This window comes from Scylla paramamosain, chromosome 9 (assembly GCF_035594125.1).
Source record: "Scylla paramamosain isolate STU-SP2022 chromosome 9, ASM3559412v1, whole genome shotgun sequence".
Classification (NCBI taxonomy): domain Eukaryota; kingdom Metazoa; phylum Arthropoda; class Malacostraca; order Decapoda; family Portunidae; genus Scylla; species Scylla paramamosain.
The window spans coordinates 20,846,506-20,862,291 of record NC_087159.1 but is presented as its reverse complement, the minus strand read 5'-3'; the positions used below and the strand labels follow the sequence as shown (position 1 = coordinate 20,862,291).

General features: G+C 40.2%; 1 protein-coding gene across 10 annotated transcripts in view; it reads right to left on the bottom strand.

Annotated features, from left to right (window-relative positions):
* The window catches only part of LOC135103708 (uncharacterized), a 254,425-nt gene that overhangs the window by 73,553 nt on the left and 165,086 nt on the right, over positions 1–15,786 (bottom strand). For 9 of the 10 annotated variants that reach the window (XM_064010316.1, XM_064010312.1, XM_064010310.1 and 6 more), the window contains one exon: positions 7,526–7,651. The exons of the other annotated variant lie outside the window; for it this stretch is intronic. In XM_064010316.1, coding sequence (XP_063866386.1) covers positions 7,526–7,651 — 126 coding nt within the window. Of the gene's footprint in view, positions 1–7,525; positions 7,652–15,786 lie in introns of those variants that run through there. 10 annotated transcript variants of the gene reach the window in all.

Here is a 15,786-nt window from a genome sequence, read left to right as displayed (position 1 = left end):
GAATGGTGTCAATCATGTGAACGGGAACTTACTCATCAGCTTTATAAAGCCACACAAACCTGTAACCAAGGACACTATTGCAAGATGGATTAGGATCATGCTGCACATGTCAGGAGTTGATACAATAAAGTATTCAGCTGGCAGTGTTCAGCCAGCTGCAGCGTCAAAGGCAAAGGCCATGGCACTGCCAATTACACACATCATGGCAAAGGCAGGATGGTCGAGGGAGACTACCTTTGCCAAGCATTACGACAAGAAGATTGTTCAGGATCTTGATTCATTCCAAGAAGCAGTACTGGGATAGTAAGTACCTACCACTATTAGGAAGTTATCTTTCTACTTGTAAAAATACTAACTTGTACTTAATACACCACAAGGGATTATGGAGCATGGTTGTTTTATTTCATCAATGCACTAACTTTCCTTTATGTTCATGTACTACACCCACATGGCTTCAAAACCTCATGGGATGTGAGCACTGGCAGAGAAGTGATTTGTTAACATAAAATTGATGAAGTACATGAGACTTACCTAGTCAGTTGAAACGTGCTTTGGATTTTATGAAGCAAATCACCTCTGCCAGAAGAGAGCTTTCACATGCCCTCTGCTCCCCCCCTACGCTTTACAGCGTCACATGATTATTACAAATAAGTCAGCATGATTTGATTAATTTATTATCATGTGGGTGACAGTACACTTTAAAGTCTGGTGGCGTGAAGCAGCAAAGCGTATCTCATGTGAAAGCTCTCTTCTGGCAGAGGTGATTTGCTTCATAAAATCCGAAGCACATTTCAATTGACTAGGTAAGTCTCGTGTACTTCATCAATTATCATTATTACTACTATCACTATTAGTGCTGATTATTATTATTATTATTATTATTATTATTATTATTATTATTATTATTATTATTATTATTATTATAATAAAGCTGAGAGAGAGAGAGAGAGAGAGAGAGAGAGAGAGAGAGAGAGAGAGAGAGAGAGAGAGAGAGAGAGAGAGAGAGAGAGAGAGAGAGAGAGAGAGAGAGAGAGAGAGAGAGAGAGAGAGAGAGAGAGAGAGAGAGAGAGAGAGAGAGAGAGAGCCTGGCTATTCCATGATCTCACTCCACCCACCACGAAAGACAGTTCAAGCAAAAGTATGTGCAGTGGTGGGATAAATTTCTGGCTTCAGACAAGTGCCCAGACGACCTTAGTGTCACAGCATGAGCAGGCCAGAAATTCAGTGTTAATGAATCAGTGGTTTAGTGAAATGTGTGACAGTGACACGGGCGTAGATATTAGAAGTTTGGCCAATGAATAACAGTGACACGTCAGCAGAGTATAGCAGAAGTTAGGCCTCACATGCCACAGTGACACTTTGATACGTGGTAGAGGCTCGGCCTCATGAGTGACAATGACACTTGTACAGTAAGTATAAGATCCTAACTTAGACAGTTGGGTGGGTTTTTGGATAGGGGTACCCAAAATATCTCCTTTAACCTATATAATCAACATGAAAAATGGTGTATTATGTATTAATAAAAAAAGAGAGAGAGAAAGATTGGCCTCAGGAGAGATGGGTTGTTTTTTTTTTACTATGTTGAAAGGCAAGGTACTTGAAGTTTATGACAGAATGTCAGTGAAGGATTTAAAGGATTCTGTGAGCCTACAAGCTATGGCATATAGGCTACAATTCTGTGGGGAAAGAAAAGGTCTAGTGACTCATATTTTCATTGAGCTTGCTACCTCAAGGAGGTACTTGAGAAATGGATTGCTAGCAAGCAGGCCATTTCCTTCCGTGAACTATAAGAGCTCATCGTGATGGAGCAGTTTATCAATGTGGCTGAGGAGATTCTGCCATTGCTCCAAAAGAAGAGGCTTAAAAGCCTAAAGGAGGCAGGAATGTGGGCAAATGACCAAATATTGGCTCGGCAACCTGTGTCTCATTGGTGAAGTGGGGCATCTGGCAGGGCCAGTGATGGTTTGGTTTGTTTGGAGGCACAGCAGGCACTGGTTTTTGTGAATTCCATGTTATACTAGTGGCTTTAATAATGAGTCAGGACGAGTAAGTCCTGTTGGTAATAAGTCTCCATCCAGCTCTCAACAGAGACAGACTGGGAGCATGGTGCATAACACATCTAGGTATAGTACACAGCTTAAGTCTTATTACTGTAAAACTACTGGGCACCTTAAATTTAATTATCCTAAGTTAGTGACAGTCATGGCTTCCAAGTCCCCCCCAGGAAGCCAATGGCATTGATTGTCTCTCAGGGCCTAGACCAGGAGAGTGATGATGTTCAGCTAGTATTTGATCATGAGGGTAAAAAGAGTGGCTGCCCACTTGTCTGTTGATACTTCACCATTCCCCATGAGGTCTGGTTTGGACTGGTGCTGTCCATTTTTTGTGTAAGGGCACTGTTGAAATTGCTGGGGTTGAGTAGCCCATTACAGTTTTGAGAGACAGCTGCATAGCAGTCACTGTGCTGAAATGTCATTGGGAGACAAGTTGCCTCTGACAAACCTGTGTGGTGCCAGGGAAATGGCTTCATAGAGAGTTTCACTATTGCGGATATTAGGTTTGTGTGCCTGCTGGTGACCACAAAAACACAGGTGGCACTAGCAGAAGACCTGCCAGTGTCGGGTGTAGATTTTCTGTAAGGGAATGACCTGGCAGTTGGGAGAATTTGGGTAAAGCCCCCATCCATGACACCATCCCAGATGTCAAGGTTGTGGAGATTCCTGACTCTGTTAGTTTTGTTAACAACAGGCATCCACAGTTTCTGTGACTCCTAGGGTCGATTGCAATAAGGCAGGACCACTGCAAAAGAAGTGCAGAGTTGGTGTTGATGCCACAATGGGGAGAGAGTGCCCAGAGGCCTGTCCTGTTGCTGGCGAGGGTTTGGGTAAGCTGAAGTTGGACTTGTCCTCAAGTCATTGTGCTGAGTTTGACTACACTACAGCAAAGCTACCACAGGAAGCACATGATTTGTTTAGGGGTGTTGCTGAGGGTGAGGCTAGGGTGTTGGGTTTGGGTAGTTTGTTTGCTGGTTTGCCTCACCCTACAGAGCACCCCAAAGATGGTGCTCAGGCAGAGACATCACCTGGTTTGGAGGCTGTTGGCACCAGTACTCAGTCTGAGCTCCAGCCTGCTGTGTCTGGTATGTTAGGGGTCACTGCCAAGGGTGGAGAGATTCCTAACTTTGGTGGGGAGGTGGGAGTTTCCTCCCCTGCAGAGTGTACTAGAGGAGGGAAACAGGTTGCTTCCCAGTCAGGACTAGACACAGAGGGTGCTAGTTCATGTAGTGAGGCACCCATTGGGTAAGAGAGAAAGTGTCAAAATCTTTCAAGATCTAACTCCCCTTGAGACTTCTGGCATCTAGCCAAAAACATCTCCAATAACTGTGCTTCTTCTTTCCCTCCTTTATTTCAACCAGATGGCACCACTATCACATCTATCTCTAAATCTGAACTTTTCACTCAAACCTTTGCTAAAAACTCTACCATGGATGATTCAGGGCTTGTTCCTCCCTCTCCTCCACCCTCTGACTACTTCATGCTACCTATTAAAATTCTTCGTAATAATGTTTTCCATGCCCTCGCTGGACTAATTCCTCAGAAGGCTTATGGACCTGATGGGGTCCTTTCTATTGTTCTTTGAAACTGCACCTCCATGCTTGCACCTTGCCTAATCAAACTCTTTCAACTCTGAAAGTCAACATCTACCTTTCCTTCTTGTTGGAAGTATGCCTAAAAGGCATGTTCCTAAAAAGGGTAACTGTTCTAATTCCTCAAACTACTGTCCTATTGCTTTAATTTTCTGCCCATCTGAAGTTTTTGAATCTATCCTCAATAGGACGATTCTTAAACATCCATCACTTCACAACCTTCTATCTGATCACCAGGATGGGTTCCGTCCTCTGGCCACAAAACAAATAGGATAACTCACAAAACGAGTTTTTTTTAACTAAAGAAAACACTAGATGAGAAAGTCAGCTTGACTCAAACAAACAGAACAACACGACTAAGTAGACCAAGGATGCCAAAAAGACAAGTACACAAAAACTGAGCTGACAGACAGCACATTCCAAACATAGCAAGAGATGGTGAAAGCAGTTGCTCAGGCCTTTAACACAGGCCAACACATATTACTGAACTGTGAGTATAACTCTAATATCCAACCTCCTCACCCAAAGGTACTATATGAGTGATGACTGGAAAAAACCTCAACCCTACTACCTCTAGCTATAATACAACCATCTCTTTCAGAGTCAAATTGCCAACTAACTCAAATCCTCCCTTCTGACCCGAACAGGCCTGGGAGTAGACACTGTGGTGCCCCCCTCACAGTCTGAACAGACATGTGGGAAAAATGTGAAGGTGGCTAACTGGCATAACCCCACACAGCTCAGACAAAGCTTCTCACTCTCCAAAAAAGCAGTTTGTCTTCAATATATCACTGTACTTATATTTTAGAGGCTGGCTGGAATTTTATTCTTTTATACTGGACAATGACTTTTCTTCTCTCAGGAGTATTTGTTTCAAATCTCTACTAAAAAGGGAAGGAGGGGAAATTAATGGAGAATAACACTGGGTTAGGATTCAATAATTTTTACAGTAACCAGCCATGAGCACACCACGGGAACAGTGCTGGAAATAACTCACCAATCCCATCAGAAAAACACACATCAATAACAGGGCTTACTGAGATATAACATAACTTCATCCCTCATAACAATCCTACACAGAAAGGCAGTACTACAATTTCAGGAGAAGAAAAATACATCACATATGAGAAATTGGAGTTATTTTCTGTTAATTATGTATGTACATACATTTGATGTAGCACAAATTTCTGTAAAATGATTTTCATTCAATGCAGCATAAAAATGCAGAAGAAAGGTCTCTTTTCACACAACGAAGATCCACTCTAATGTGCCTTTTTGTGTTCAAAACACTTACCAGCCCACATCCACCTTTAAGCAGTTCATTCATAGTGAATAGTGAAGATTCACAAGTGATTCAATCAAACTGAACAACTTTTTTCCAATGAATAAGATGTATCAAGTCATCATTTCAAATAACTCAAGTTAAGAACTAGAGCATTTAGTGTCATGAGTGAGTACACACTTCCAACCAATTTAGTAAGTGCTCTCTCCCCTCAGCCAATTCAGTACACCTGCTCTTGTCTCAGCCAATGACAACATATTGACTCCCTCACTCATCTGTATATACACCACTTCCCATCAGGCTTAAGTCATACTTATGCAATTCTCACATGTGCAAAGCAAATCATGTTTTTTGGTCCAAATAAGTGGCTCCCCTTACTCCTATGCTACAATAGCTGGCCACATCAACCCTAGTCCTAGCACCCACCTCACCTCAGAGGAGAAACTGGATGTTACATATAGGACTGAAGTTGGAGAGAAGAGAGTGATAGGGAGGGCCTTTAAAATTAATGAGTGAACCATCCACATTGTATTTTTTTATGCCAAAAATTTACCAATAATAGGCTCAAAAAATGTAACTTTGAATGGGGATGTGGAAGGAAATAAGGGATTTCAAGAGTCCTTATAATGTGATATTTCTCTAATGCAGCAGCCCTGCAGAAGAACATTATCACATTAGAAGCCAACTGTATTTTGAGGAAACTGAAAGTTAAAACAATTGGGGCACTTACTATGGTCTGGAAAAACTCCCAGATTCACCAGCCAACTGAATTTTACAAATAAAAGGCAGTCAATTGGTAAAAATCTTTACATCATTTGTGTTATTAAACCAACTAATAAAATATTATGAAGATTTTTAGCCACCATCATCAAGCAGAGAGCAAGAAATGTGGCAAAATGAGCTAAATACTGCACACATTATCTTAGGTTTGCTATGTATCATCACCTGGGATAAATGCTATTTTTCCTCTCCATATAAGTTTACTTTATCTATTTAAGTTATATGATTAACATAAAAACTATAAACCCTGACACATATGAAAGAAACAACCATGTTTTGATGCCAAATCTTAGCAGGATACTGGTGAAGATTGTCTGTCTCCTGTCTTCCCTGAGTTTACATTGTGTTTCCTAATGTCTTCCTTAAAATGCTGCTTTCTTCTTTGGAAATATAACCCATCCTTTCACAATTTTGTTCTTCTTTCATAACATATTCATGAAATCAACCACAACGTATGTATAGACAACAATGCTGGAAACTCATATCTCCCACTCCAGTGTTTTTTTTTTGGTGTATTGGAGAAGTCGGCATGTCTGAAATCAGCCAGGCCTTTCATCTTGGCACAGTTTCAGCAATCACAATACTCTGGCAACACAAATAATAATTGCTTGAGTTTTTTGGGAATTTGCCAGATAAATCATTAGTCTTTGTAGAAACCAATGGTAAAAATTTTTTCAAACTAAATATGTAGTAGGAAACTAGGAATAAATGTGAAAACACTGTGAGCCTAGTTGCGAATATTTAGCTAATAATAACTGTTCTGTAGAGCAAGCATCATCAAATCTCGTGGATACTGCTAGCATGAACACTTAAGATTAATGTTTTGTACCATGTAGGTACAGCACATCAAGAAGTATCATGAGAGGTGGTTTTAGAATGTGCGTCTCCTGAGAACTGTGGGAGGGCTGATCAACCCCCTACATTAAAACAGCTGGTGATCACCAGCAATTTGGTCCATAGCAAACACCCCAGTTAACAGAAAATAACACCAATTTCTTATATGTGATGTATTGCTGCTTCTGAAATTGTAGTACTGCCTTTCTGTGTGGGATTCAGGTTAAATTAATATCTGTTTAAGATGATATCAGTGCATCCACTGAATTATCCGAGACTTCCTGGAAAGAGTTTGGTCTTTATTAGAATGGAGCCTAATTCAAATCTTTACTGTTCTCCACCACTTTAGGGAACACACATTATATGCTTTCTTGCTTTCAAGTGATATGGGTTTATAAACAATTTGGTAATAGAAAACTGGACTACATCACATCACACTGAGACCAATTCCTTTCCTTGGACACAGTTTTGCTAGTACATTGATTCTCTATTGCACCACAGCTACTGTGTAACTGCAAAGTTCTTGGTGTAAACACAGTGTGTTAGAGCCTCCATAGGTATGTTCTTTTGCTGCAGCTTGCAGATGTATCACCCATGATATTGCAAGCAACTACAAAGTTTTTTTGCAATTATATGACATCTGGGTACTTCAAACCTTGTTTTGATATGCTTCTTATACATTTTTTAAAGTGTAATTCAAACCTTGTTTTAATACACTTCTTAAATATTTTTTAAAGTATATCTCTTAGGGTGATTTTTAAAGTACAGAAGTTTGTTGATCAACCTCTTTTAGGAGAGAAAAAAAAAAAAAAAAAAAAAAAAAAAAAAAATATATATATATATATATATATATATATATATATATATATATATATATATATATATATATATATATATATATATATATATATATATATATATATATATATATAAGCAACTCGTCTATTATGCAAACAAAAAGATTACATGAAGGATAAACATACCTGACTGGTAGTGGCCACATAAACCAAACCCTGCAAAGGAGAGGCTGTGGAGGTCTCCAAAGGAAGGGATAATGGAACTCCAACCACATCCTGAGACAGTTGTACTATTCTCTCTCCGGATCTCACCTGCATAAACAAGATCATCATTACTAATCACTAAAACCATAATCTCTAAATTACATCTCATATCTCTATGTATCAGATCTATTGACATTACATGAATGTAATGCAAAATTCACAAAGACAGATTTCAAATAAACTAGAATTAACAGAATCACTTTTCATCATCAATCTATGAATAAATGTAACACTGAATGTGATATTTCTTAAGCTCTTCACACATGCTAATAGAAATTTCTTAAATGAGTAGACTAACAGTAAATGTCCACAAAATCATGCAACATTTCGGCTGCAGCACCCACATAGCATTCAACCACACACATTAACAGTGCAGTTTATTTCATATATTTAGTAAAAATTATTGATTGTGACAATGAAGTAATGGAGGATGCTGACCATGTGGCCAGCATAAATGATGAGTTTGTTTGTGTCATTCATATGAGAGGACTGAAAATGGAGAGCTGATTGTCCCACTATGAGGAAGGGCAAGGCAAAGTGGCACTTTGATACAAGCACGTTTCTCCCAAACACCTCACTAAATAAAGATGAAGACCTGTTCTCCTTCCTAATATCTGATAACACATGATTTACCATCTGTATTGTGGAATGATTTCCTTCATAATTATTTGAGATCACTATAAGACCTCATGTAACAAGTGTCATTTTGCTGAAAAGGCTAACTGGTATCCAGTATACTATCTGTCCCACTTACAATTACAGTGATTCCAGCCATCTCACCCACTAAGGTCTCTCTGTCTCTTCCTCAACTTTTCCCAGTTACATGACATACCTTCCATTTAAGAGTGCCTGTTTTCCTCCAAAATTATCTTTATGCCAAGGTCAAAATTACAATACAGCAAATGTCATCACTGTTGATATACTCAATCTTCATGGTATAGATCATACTCAAGTAAATGGCTCAAAGCCTGAATCTTTCAAAGATCACCTTTCCATTATAACTATCTCCTAACCTTACTTTATGGAGTGATACTTTCACTAGTTTTCCTAATCTTTTACATATATATTCTTTTCTTAGGAAAAGAATAATTTTTACCTTGCATAATCTTTCCCATTTAGGTGTTAAAAACATTTTCAAACTCACTACAGTGCAATTTTTTGGCAATATATTGATAAGGAAGTATGAGAATTTGTCAAACATTGTTTTAATTGTCAACAGGATAAAATAAAGACATACCTATATTTTTTATTTATGCTTCTACTTATCATGTCCAGAGTTTACATTGACATAATTGATCCTACTTGACCAACAACATTGTCTGACTGCTCTTACCCATTACCATACAAATATCTCCTTACTAGTACTGGGAGAGCAACACACTGGACAGAAGTTATTTTCCTTGTGAATGCCACAGCACTTTCAGTTGTTATTGCCTTTGTTAGAAGTTGGATCTCCCCCTTTGCTGTTCCACTATATGCAGTCACTGATAGAGGTACTCAATTTGAGACCTATCTCTTTTCAGACCTCTCATGTATGATGGAATTTCATCATATGCACACAACTAGCAATCATTAATAGTCTAATGGTTGATGAATGTCACCATCGTTCCCTCAAGTCTGCCATTAGGGTACAGCAAGATAGTTGGTTTTCTGCATTGCCAACAATATTATTTGGGTACAATGCAATCCCCTAACTACAGCCATGTTGTCGCTACTGTGCAACATGGTAACACAAATTGCATCCAACATGGGGAGTCAATTTGCCTCCAAGTCATACTATAATGTGGGAGACTCAAAACCCTAATGCAGAGATGGACTACAACAAACCACAAAGAAGTTTGTAACATTGGGTAGTGTAACATTAACATGAGGAGGAGGGAGTAGGCCACCACTGTCACCATCACCCCCACCACCACCAGCAATGCTAGTGAGCATGCTGCTGCTGCTGTCCCACTACCATCCCTGCCAATCACAGTGATGCTAGTTCAACAACTGACTGACAGTAGGGAGTGGGTTGCTGCCACTGCCACCATCCCCACCATCCACAATGATATCAGTTCAGCAACTGACCAGGGGTATGGAGTATACCACCAGTGCCACCACCCTTACCACAAGCAGTGATGCTAGTTTTGTGACTGACCAGGAGGAAGAACTGGTCTACTGCCAACCATGCAAAATGCAGTCTTGCCAGTTGAGAGACTGAATTGTGCTTGCTTGCTTAGCAACCAAAAATAGTCTTTGTTGGCAACTGTGCAATTTTCTTGTGACTTGCAGCAGTGAGGTTACCCCTGCTTACACTTTAGATCATTATTTTTTATTCATTAACCTTTTGGTGTTTCATGAACTCAAATGTCTTTGTCACCTTCACTTACATATATTAAAAACACAAGAGCATTGTAGGTAGTCTGGAAATATTTAATTTTCCTTTTTTTGGGAAAGCATTTTTCAGCCAGGTCAGCACCTTAGTCACTTTTTACAATTACTTTCATTTTAACACATGCAATTAATGGAATCTCTACCCCTGCATTACCAGCAACTAGTATACTGATTTCTCCCCATTTACCATTGTTATGGATGTTCACATATTAGGGTTGGCATTAAAAAACCCACAAAAACTTTTTTTTAACATTTTACTTATCACAATTTATTTCTATACAGTAAAATCCCTCTCATCCGTCATTCAAGTATCCGGCAGCTTCAAGTATCCGGCACATTTTTCCCCGAGCCTTAAAATCAATAAAAAATCAATGTGTACTCATAAAATCGATTAAAATTCCCGCACGAGGCATACTTTGTCCCCTTGCCACCAGAGCACACTGCTTCGCGCCACCCGCATCCCACTGCACTGTGTTTACTCAGTGACTCAGTCCCACGTGTGCACTGTTTATTGCCTGACGCCTTCATCATGTCTAAAGTTGTAGAAAAGAGGAAGCATGTTGTGCTTACACTTAAGCAGAAGGTAGACATTTGTTGACGATTAAAGAGAGGTGAAAGCAGACAGCAACTAATGGCGGAATATGGTGTGGGCTCATCAACTATTTATGACATTAAATCCCAAACGAAAAAGTTGCGGGATTACATGAAAGCCACCGACACCCTAAAGGCAGCGGAAAATCGTCACACACTGCAGTATCATCGTGGTGAAATGATGGACAAAGTGTTATACGAGTGGTTCAGCTTGAAAAGATCAGAAGGAGTCACAATTACAGGCCCAATGCTACAACTGTGTGTTGGTGAGTGTGAGGTGGCAGCGCGGGTGGCGACGCGTGGCATGGCGATCAGTTGATCTTTGTTATGGTAAGATGCGTGAGTGTAGGGTGGTGATTGTGGACATAATTTCACTTCTATTCAAGTATCCGGCATGTCAGCGGTCCCGTTGATGCCGGATAAGAGGGATTTTACTGTATTACATTGATAATTAAAGTCTATATATGTACATATACATCAAAAAATGTAAAAGTAGTCAAGTCTGACCCATTCACTTCCTGTAAAGCACAGGTTAACACAGGCTTTGTCCAACCAGACCAACCTGCATCATCATGACCAAAAGAAGTGTGTGTTCTTCATTAAATGTCAAAATTTTTCAAGATCCAATTCCCCTTGTAATTTCTTGCACTAGCCAAAAACATCTCCAATAACTTTTCTTCTTCATCTTTCCTTCCTTTATTTCGACCTGATGGCACCACTGTCATCTCATCTATTTCTAAAGCTGAACTTTTTACTCAAACCTTTGCTAAAAACTCTACCATGGATTCAGGGTTTATTCCTTCCTCTCCTTCACCCTCTGACTACTTCATGCTACCCATTAAAATCCTTTGCAGTGATGTTTTCCATGCCCTCATTAGCCTTAACCCTCAGAAAGCTTACAAACCTGATGGGGTTCCTCCCATTGTTCTCCAAAAATGTGCCTCTGTGCTTGCACCTTGCCTAGTCAAACTCTTCAAACTCTGTCTGTCAACATCTACCTTTTCTTCTTGCTGAAAGTTTGCCCAAATTCAGAATGTTCCTGAAAAGGGTAACCATTCTAATCCCTCAAACTATTGTCCTATTGCTTTAATTTCCTGACTCTCTAAAGTTTTGAATCTATCCTCAACAGGAAGATTCTTAAAATTATATCACTTCACAACCTTCTATCTGATCGACAATATGAGTTCTGTCGAGGCCGCTCTACTGATGATTTGGCTTTCCTTACTGAGTCTTGGTCATTCTCTTTTAGAGATTTTGGTGAAACTTTTGCTGTTGGCTTAGACATATCAAAAGCTTTTAACAGAGTCTGGCACAAAGCTTTGATTTCAAAACTATCCTCCTATGGCTTCTATCCTTCTCTTTGTAACTATCTCAAGTTTCCTTTCTGACTGTTCTATTGTTGCTGTGGTAGATGGTCACTGTTCTTCTAAATCAGGGGTTCTCAACCAGGGGAAGTTCCCCCTAGGGGGGGAATTTCAAGTTTTCAAGGGGGAAACGGACCAGATTGGCAAACTCAAACTGTTGGAATGTTGATATTTTTATTGCCTTTGAGCTCCCCAGGGCAGCACAAAATTCATTATGCATCAGTTACCTGCTGCAAGCAGCCTATCAAACCATTCACCACAAGCTCATCAAACCATTCACCACAAGCTCCTGGACCATAAGGATCAAAATAAATTACCCATAGACAGGGCTGCCACAAAGAAAAGACACAGTCGACACCGAGTAGCCCGTCTGCAAATACCCTTACAAAGGCTTACACTCTGCTTAGAGTCCTAGTCCTTAAAGTCCTAAAATTGTATATATATATATATATATATATATATATATATATATATATATATATATATATATATATATATATATATATATATATATATATATACTAATATGGAAAAAAATAAAGGATTTTCAGTATTATATGCATATTATTTGGAATGCACTTTTTGGGGCAGACAATCTTGGAAAGGAGGGGGGAGTGACATTTAGACATATGGTGAAAGGGGTGCATGGAGCAAAAAAAGGTTGAGAACCAGTTTTAAATCTATTAACATTGGTGTTCCTCAGGGTTCTGTCCTGTCACCCACTCTCTTCCTATTATTCAATAATGATCTTTTAAACCAAACTTCTTGTCCTATCCACTCCTATGCTGATGATACCACCCTGCACTTTTCCACATCTTTTCATAGACGTCCAACCTTCAGGAAGTAAACAGTTCTCACAAGAAAGCCACAGAATGCCTGACTTCTGAGCCCTCTAAAATTTCTGATTGGAGCAGAACAAACTTAGTATTGTTCAATGCCTCAAAAACTCAATTCCTCCATCAACTCAACACAACCTTCCAGACAATTATTCCCTCTTCTTCAGTGACACTCAACTGTCACCCTCTTCTATACTGAACATCCTTGGTCTGCTATGAACTTATCATTAAACCCAGCTGTGACCTCACTGAACATTTCCCTTTGTGTCTCACAACACAAGGGGGCAGTCACAGCCTGCCCTCTAAAGACAACTCTCTTCCTCCACACAAAACTACAAGCACCTAATAATACACACCTTTCACTCAAAAATTTTAAAATCATGGCGACTCCTACACCAGCCTCGGAGTCCCCATCTGGGGAGGGGACCACAAATGTCCCCAGGTTGGACTGCCTTTCTATCGACAACTAAGTGTCTTGACACCCCCCTCAATTTTTTCTTCATTAACTTCTGCAACATTTGTGGTCTAAGATCTAATTTTCAATCTGTAGAACACCACCTCTCCTCTTCTAAACCTCACTGAGACTCAGGTGTCTGAGGCAACTGACAGTAGCCCCTTTTCTGTTCCCTCCTACTTTCTCTATCCTCATTTTCGATCCAAAGCTGGATGCTGCATTTATGTTCGCAATGACTTAACCTGCTCTCGTACCCACGCTCTTGAATCTTCCAAGTTTTCCACCATCTGGCTACGACTACAGAGTCACTCTCAAACTAAATTTATCTGTGCTGTATACCTCTCACCTAACTCCTCTGACTATAAGAAATTCCTTAACTACTTAACTTCCAAAGTGGAGCACATTCTGACTCTCTTCCCTTTTGCAGAGATCTCCATTCTTGGAGACTTCAATGTTCACCACCAGCTTTAGCCTTCCTCTTCCTTCACTGACCATCCTGGTGAACTAGCCTACAACTTTGCTATCCTCCATGACCTAGAGCAATTGGTGCAACACCCTACTCGTATTCCTGACTGTCTTGGAAATACGCCCAACATTCTTGACCTTTTCCTGACCTCTAATCCTTCTGCTTATGCTGTCACCCTTTCTTCTCCGTTGGGCTCCTCCGATCACAATCTCATATCTTTATCTTGTCCTATCGCTCCAATCCCTCCTCAGGATTACCCTAAGCGAAGGTGCCTCTGGCGTTTTGCCTATGCTAGTTGGGGGGACCTGAGGAGGTATTTTGCTGATTTTCCTTGGAATGACTACTGCTTCCATGTCAGAGACCCGTCTTTGTGTGCTGAACGCATAACAGAGGTGATAATGTCTGGCATGGAGGCGTATATTCCTCACTCTTTTTCTTGTCCTAAACCTTCTAAACCTTGGTTTAACACAGCTTGTTCTCGTGCTATACATGATAGAGAGGTGGCCCATAAACGGTACTTAAGCCTTCCATCACCAGAATCTCATGCACTTTATATTTCTGCCCGGAACCATGCCAAGTCTGTTCTCCAACTAGCCAAAAACTCCTTCATTAACAGAAAATGTCAAAACCTTTCAAGATCTAACTCCCCTCATGACTTCTGGCATCTAGCCAAAAATATCTCCAATAACTTTGCTTTTTCCTCTTTCCCTCCTCTATTTCAACCAGATGGCACCACTGCTATCACATCTATTTCTAAAGCTGAACTCTTCACTCAAACCTTTGCTAAAAACTCTACCTTGAACGATTCTTGGCTTGTTCCTTCCTCTCCTCCACCCTCTGACTACTTCATGCCACCTATTAAAATTCTTCGCAATGATGTTTTCCATGCCCTCGCTGGCCTAAACCCTCGGAAGACTTATGGACCTGATGGGGTCCCTCCTATTGTTCTCCGAAACTGTGCCTCCATGCTTGCACCTTGTCTAGTCAAACTCTTTCAGCTCTGTCTGTCAAAATCTACCTTTCCTTCTTGCTGGAAGTTTACCTACATTCAACCTGTTCCTAAAAAGGGTGACCGTTCTAATCCCTCAGTCCTATTCCTTTAATTTCCTGCCTATCTAAAGTTTTTTAATCTATCCTCAACAGGAAGATTCTTAAACATCTATCACTTCACAACCTTCTATCTGATCGACAGTATGGGTTCCGTCAAGGCTGCTCTACTGGTGATCTTCTGGCTTTCCTTACTGAGTCTTGGTCATCCTCTTTTAGAGATTTTGGTGAAACTTTTGCTGTTGCCTTGGACATATCAAAAGCTTTTGATAGAGTCTGGCACAAAGCTTTGATTTCCAAACTACCCTCCTACGGCTTCTATCCTTCTTTCTGTAACTTCATCTCAAGTTTCCTTTCTGACCGTTCCATTGCTGCTGTGGTAGACAGTCACTGTTCTTCTAAATCTATTAACAGTGGTGTTCCTCAGGGTTTTGTCCTGTCACCCACTCTCTTCTTATTATTCATTAATGATCTTCTAAACCAAACTTCTTGTCCTATCCATTCCTACGCTGATGATACTACCCTGTACTTTTCCACGTCTTTTCGTAGACGTCCAACCCTTCAGGAGGTAAACATTTCACGTAGGGAAGCCACAGAATGCTTGACTTCTGATCTTTCTAAAATTTCTGATTGGGCATAGCAAACTTGGTATTGTTCAATGCCTCAAAAACTCAATTCCTCCATCTATCAACTCGACACAATCTTCCAGACAACTATCCCCTCTTCTTCAACGACACTCAACTGTCCCCTCTTCAACACTGAACATCCTCGGTCTGTCCTTTACTTATAATCTGAACTGGAAACTTCACATCTCATCTCTAGCTAAAACAGCTTCTATGAAGTTAGGCATTCTGACAAGTCTCCACCAGTTTTTCTCACACCCCCAGCTGCTAACTCTGTACAAGGGCCTTATCCGTCCATGTATGGAGTACGCTTCACATGTCTGGGGGTTCCACTCATACTGCTCTTCTAGACAGGGTGGAATGAAAAGCTTTTCGTCTCATCAACTCCTCTCCTCTAGCTGACTGTCTTCAGCCTCTCTCTCATCG